Raw genomic sequence first — 5000 nt, 5'->3', positions numbered from 1 at the left:
GTGGCTAACAAGTAATATACGCTAATAGGCTCCAGGTTAGTGTCTGTGTGTGTCTCTGAATGAAATCTCATGATTTTCCTGCTACAGTTTTAGTTTGTAACTCTTTTCTCAGGTTGTTAGCATTCTGGCATTTTCGTGTCCCTCCTCGACTTCTCGTCTTCTCGTGTCAGGAATGTGTTCTTAGGCAGGACAGGACTTGCTCCTGAGAGAGCTTTTCACCGAGATGCCTGAAGCTGCGCAATCTTCTCTTCCCTTTTACAACTTACATGTTCCATCAGGTCCTTTTCATAAACATCTTCATATAAGATTTTGGGCTTTTTCGAATCAAATGCTGCGCAAATCAGATTCAAAATAATAAAAGCAAATAATTAAAATCTGGCCTTCACGTGATGTTCACAACTTATACTTGTTCACAACTTATATATTATATTTTATTTTAGAGCTTCTCGAGTGCAGGAGGCCATGTTGCTGTAGCTGTTATAAGATGGAAAACTGTGGCTATAAAGGGATACATGAGGTCAGTGACAGCTTTTATATTGAATGCATTTTTTAAGTAATGCTTGACTGGGATTAAGAAATCATTCCTCTACACTGTAATACCTCCATCACCCAGAACCGTTCATGCAGAAAGCTGGTTCTTCCTGCTGGCACCAAATTCAGGGTCAATCATCTGAAATAGATTTATTCAGTATATTTTTATATTTAATCAGTGATAAATACAAGGGAAGCATTTTTACTCAAATGTACTGAAGTATGTGTACTTTATCAAAGTAAACGTTTCCTTCACTCCATTTGAACATGTAATATCTTTACTCCACTACATTACATCTCTACGTTAAACAAGAAGCTGTGGTGAGGGCACAAGCGTCATCCCGTGGCTCTGCTAAGAGTGTGTGTGGAGTAAAGATTCTCTCACTGTGTGTGTAACCAGTTCAATATCTCTCTCTTTATAACTTTCAGGTGCACGGATATACATCCATTATTCACATAGAGTTCTCCTACAGAACTGCTTTTACTGATCACACTGAAGTCCATTCAAACACAAGAACTTTTAGTACATTTACTCAAGTGCAGGAACAGTACAGAAGCATCTGCATTAACATTTAATAGCTATAGCTGAATTACATGGACAAATGTTTGTAGAACCCTAAGCATAAGACTGGTGTGTGATTTTAGAACATCCATTCCACACTGGGACCCTGTTTTCTGTTATAATGAGCTCCACTCTTCTGGGAAGATGTTCCACTAGATATTGTGGGGATTCATTCAGCTAGAAGTGTGTTAGTAAAGTCAAATAGAGATGGTGAGAGGTCTGGGATGCAGTCAGCGTTCACGCTCATCCCAAAGGTTTAATATGGTTGGAGCTCCATAGCATTAGATCTTCCACTCCAACCCATGGAAAGCAGATCTTCATGGAGTTTGCTTTGAGCACAGGGGCATCGTAATTCTGGAACAGGTTTGGTCTCCTAGTTCAAGTGAAGGAGAAATTTCATTAACATCCAAAGACGTACAAAAAATAATTGTGTGCATCCAACCTTGTGGAAACTGTTTGGAGGAAAAAAAGCACATGTGGCTGGAAAAGTCAGGTGTCCCAATACTGTAGGCCATATAGTGTAGAACCGGTAAAACGAGAGATGTTTGTGTGTGTGTGTGTGTGTGTGTGTGTGTGCGCAATAATCCAGAAAAACCCGGTGTTTACACACGCCGTGTCTATGGGATTTGACTCCCCCGTCCCTGCTCAGGGTTTGGAGGCTGTGTTTGGCTCAGTGTGTGTTTGTCGTTTCGTTGTTGTACACACTGAAATGATGAAAAAGCTGTAAAAAAAAACGAGATGCTCTATCACTACTAATGTTTTTTTTTCAGGAGTAATTTCCTGGAGGAATTGAAGTCAATCCCCACAGCTCCTCATCACTAATGAGGACGCTGTTCTCCACGGGAGCGTGGCATCTCTAGGGTTTAGGAGCTTTGCTGGGTTTATGGTTTGTTTGTGGACTGAATGGGGGAAAGGGAAAGGAAAAAGCCTCAGGACTTTTTTTAATGAATATTAATTTAACTTTACAAACAAAATGTGTAAGATAAAAAAGAAGGAGAACCGGATGAGTTCACGTTTTTACACGTCCTTTCTTGTTTCTTGTCTACTTGTCTAATCTGCTTTTTAAAATGTCTGATAAAAATGGTAACTTCTGCTGTATGATTTTCGTGTTACATACTCGGATTTTGGAGTAAGATTAGATTAGATTAGTTCTGCGCCGGAGAACCAAAGAAACATCGCATCACGCACTCCATAGGATCAGTCCCAGGGTTCATTCAGGACAGTCCTGTAGATTTGTCTCTTTACAGCTTCAATAATTTGCATAGAATTGACAATTGGGAAAAACCTGATTAGTGACATGTTGTTTACAAGTGAATCAACTTTTTGAATCATGTTTACATTATACAGTTTTTATCTGTGTTCTATTTGGAGAGTTATGTATCACTGTCAGCATCGCAGCAGGATATTATCTGAATGTTTTCTTGAAAACCCTCTTTTAAACTATTTGATTTATGTCTCAGTGTGAAGGAGGAGCAAAAATGTGAGAACTATTAAAAAAAAGCTTCATAAAATACAAAGTGAAGTGAGGTAGTTTTGTCTGCAGAAGGTAAAATAATGTTTTATAGGGCTGGAAAAGTGATCCCTCAAACTAAACGAACCTTAAACAGTGAATTGTTTGAGACTGAAAAAGAGTTGACTCTTTTAGTGAATCAAATTATGATCAGACTCACTGAGAAGATCCAGTAAATATTAGATACATACATACATACTTTTTATAGTGAAAGGAAAGTGTTCTGTGTACCATAAAAAAGTCATAATTTTCATGAAACACTCCATCAGTAGTGATGGTGATTAAAGGCGAAGATGGGGAGCGCCACCTGTTGGTGAGTTGCAGCTCTACAGGATCCACAAGATTGGGTGTGGCTGCTGGAGCCTAATCACTTGATCAAACCCACATTTCACGATAAAATATTTATGTAAAAAAAAATGCCATAGTGTCTTAATATCAAATAAAAACAGGTGCACTATGTCATGTAGAGCCAAGTGCAAATATCTGCATCCCCTCAGGATAAATTTGGAAGGAGTGTAGTATTTAGTCTCTTCAGTCGTTCCAATATTGCCCCAAGTTTTTCTTTCTTGTTTCTTTTGTTCTGTCTTTAATTGTGATCGTAAGATGGATATTCTCGTTCTTATTATCTGTCTGCTCTGGAGATCGATGCTAATTGAAAAATTAGAAATAGTTAATTGGCTTTAGAGGACAGTAATTGGAGCAGGAGACCAAACGGCAGGTTCCATTAATAACCCAATCTGTCTAGCTAATTTCTACAGCGTGATTATATACAAATAGAGAGAGAGAGAGAGAGATGAAGGGGAAGAAAGAGGGAATGATGCGTGCAGCTTTGTACATGCTCTAAATACTTCATCTTACTTTAAAGAAAATGAAGATGTCACTGCTGATAAATTGGTATATCAGGGAACATCTGTTTTATTGTGCGTGCGTGTGTGTGTGTGTGTGTGTGTGTGCATGCTTATTACGCTGTTTTGGTGGGGCAGTGGGCTGTTTGGTAGGGCAGTGGGTTGTTGTGGGTAGGGCTGTGGGCTGTGTTGGTAGGGCAGTGGGTTGTTGTGGGTAGGGCAGTGGGTTGTTGTGGGTAGGGCAGTGGGCTGTGTTGGTAGGGCAGTGGGTTGTTGTGGGTAGGGCAGTGGGTTGTGTTGGTAGGGCAGTGGGTTGTTGTGGGTAGGGCAGTGGGCTGTGTTGGTAGGGCAGTGGGTTGTTGTGGGTAGGGCAGTGGGCTGTGTTGGTAGGGCAGTGGGTTGTTGTGGGTAGGGCTGTGGGCTGTGTTGGTAGGCAGTGGGTTGTTGTGGGTAGGGCTGTGGGCTGTGTTGGTAGGCAGTGGGTTGTTGTGGGTAGGGCAGTGGGCTGTGTTGGTAGGGCAGTGGGTTGTTGTGGGTAGGGCAGTGGGCTGTGTTGGTAGGGCAGTGGGTTGTTGTGGGTAGGGCTGTGGGCTGTTGGTAGGGCAGTGGGTTGTTGTGGGTAGGGCAGTGGGCTGTTGTGGGTAGGGCTGTGGGCTATGTTGGTAGGGCAGTGGGTTGTTGTGGATAGGGCTGTGGGCTGTTTGGTAGGGCAGTGGGCTGTTGTGGGTAGGGCAGTGGGCTGTGTTGGTAGGGCAGTGGGTTGTTGTGGGTAGGGCTGTGGGCTATGTTGGTAGGGCAGTGGGTTGTTGTGGGTAGGGCTGTGGGCTGTTTGGTAGGGCAGTGGGCTGTTGTGGGTAGGGCTGTGGGCTGTTTGGTAGGGCAGTGGGCTGTTGTGGGTAGGGAAGTGGGCTGTTTGGGTGGGGCAGTGGGTTTTGGGTGGGGCAGTGGGCTGTTGTGGGTGGGGCAGTGTTTTTTTTTTTTGATGGGGCAGTGGGCTGTTTGGATGGGGCATTGGGTTGGTTGGGTGCAGCAGTGGGCTGGTCTTAGGTGGGGCAGTGGGCTGACATCAGATCTGAATTTGTCCCACTAATCAAATCTTTCTGCCTCCAGACAAAACAATACATCACAGTCCAGGTAATGTAATATATATATATATCTCCTCTCTCTCACACACACACACACACACACACACACACACGCACACACACATTCTCTGCAGTCTCTCAGTTACAGTGACTCGGACAGCAAAGATTTAATTCCAGCCCCAAGAGAGAGAGAGATAAAGAGAGAGAGATGGAGAAGATTAGATAGACAAAAGGATAGAAAAAGAACAATAAAGGAAACACATATTTTAGCTGAATTCATGTTTATTTTTACAGCTTTGTACTAATTGTGATGCAGTAGCAATACGCTATTTATAACCCGATTTGTAGATGTGATAAGAAAGTGAGCAGATTACTAATTTGTAGATTTATGAATATATGTTCTGTGATTTGAATGAGGTGACAGTATAGAAACAGTCTGCTTTATAGTACAGCTTTAAGTTCATAGG

The 5000-nt window shown here is 42.3% G+C and overlaps 2 protein-coding genes across 2 annotated transcripts in view; one reads left to right on the top strand and one right to left on the bottom strand.

The window, feature by feature from the left end:
* Positions 1–4460, bottom strand: part of LOC124401972 (extensin-like) — a 5780-nt gene extending 1320 nt beyond the window's left edge. Inside the window, exon 1 of the mRNA XM_046874527.1 lies at positions 3569–4460. Coding sequence (XP_046730483.1) covers positions 3569–4460 — 892 coding nt within the window. The remainder of the gene's footprint in view (positions 1–3568) is intronic.
* LOC124402148 (plexin-A2-like) overlaps positions 1–5000 on the top strand; it is a 60355-nt gene that overhangs the window by 64 nt on the left and 55291 nt on the right. The window contains 2 exon segments of the mRNA XM_046874904.1: positions 1–278; positions 441–517. The exon segment at positions 1–278 is cut by the window's left edge and continues 64 nt beyond it. The gene's annotated coding sequence lies outside the window, so the exon portion shown is untranslated.

Source organism: Silurus meridionalis, chromosome 19 (genome assembly GCF_014805685.1).
Source record: "Silurus meridionalis isolate SWU-2019-XX chromosome 19, ASM1480568v1, whole genome shotgun sequence".
In the NCBI taxonomy this organism is placed as follows: domain Eukaryota; kingdom Metazoa; phylum Chordata; class Actinopteri; order Siluriformes; family Siluridae; genus Silurus; species Silurus meridionalis.
Note: the sequence above shows the minus strand (reverse complement) of the source record. Positions and strands in the feature narration are given on the sequence as shown.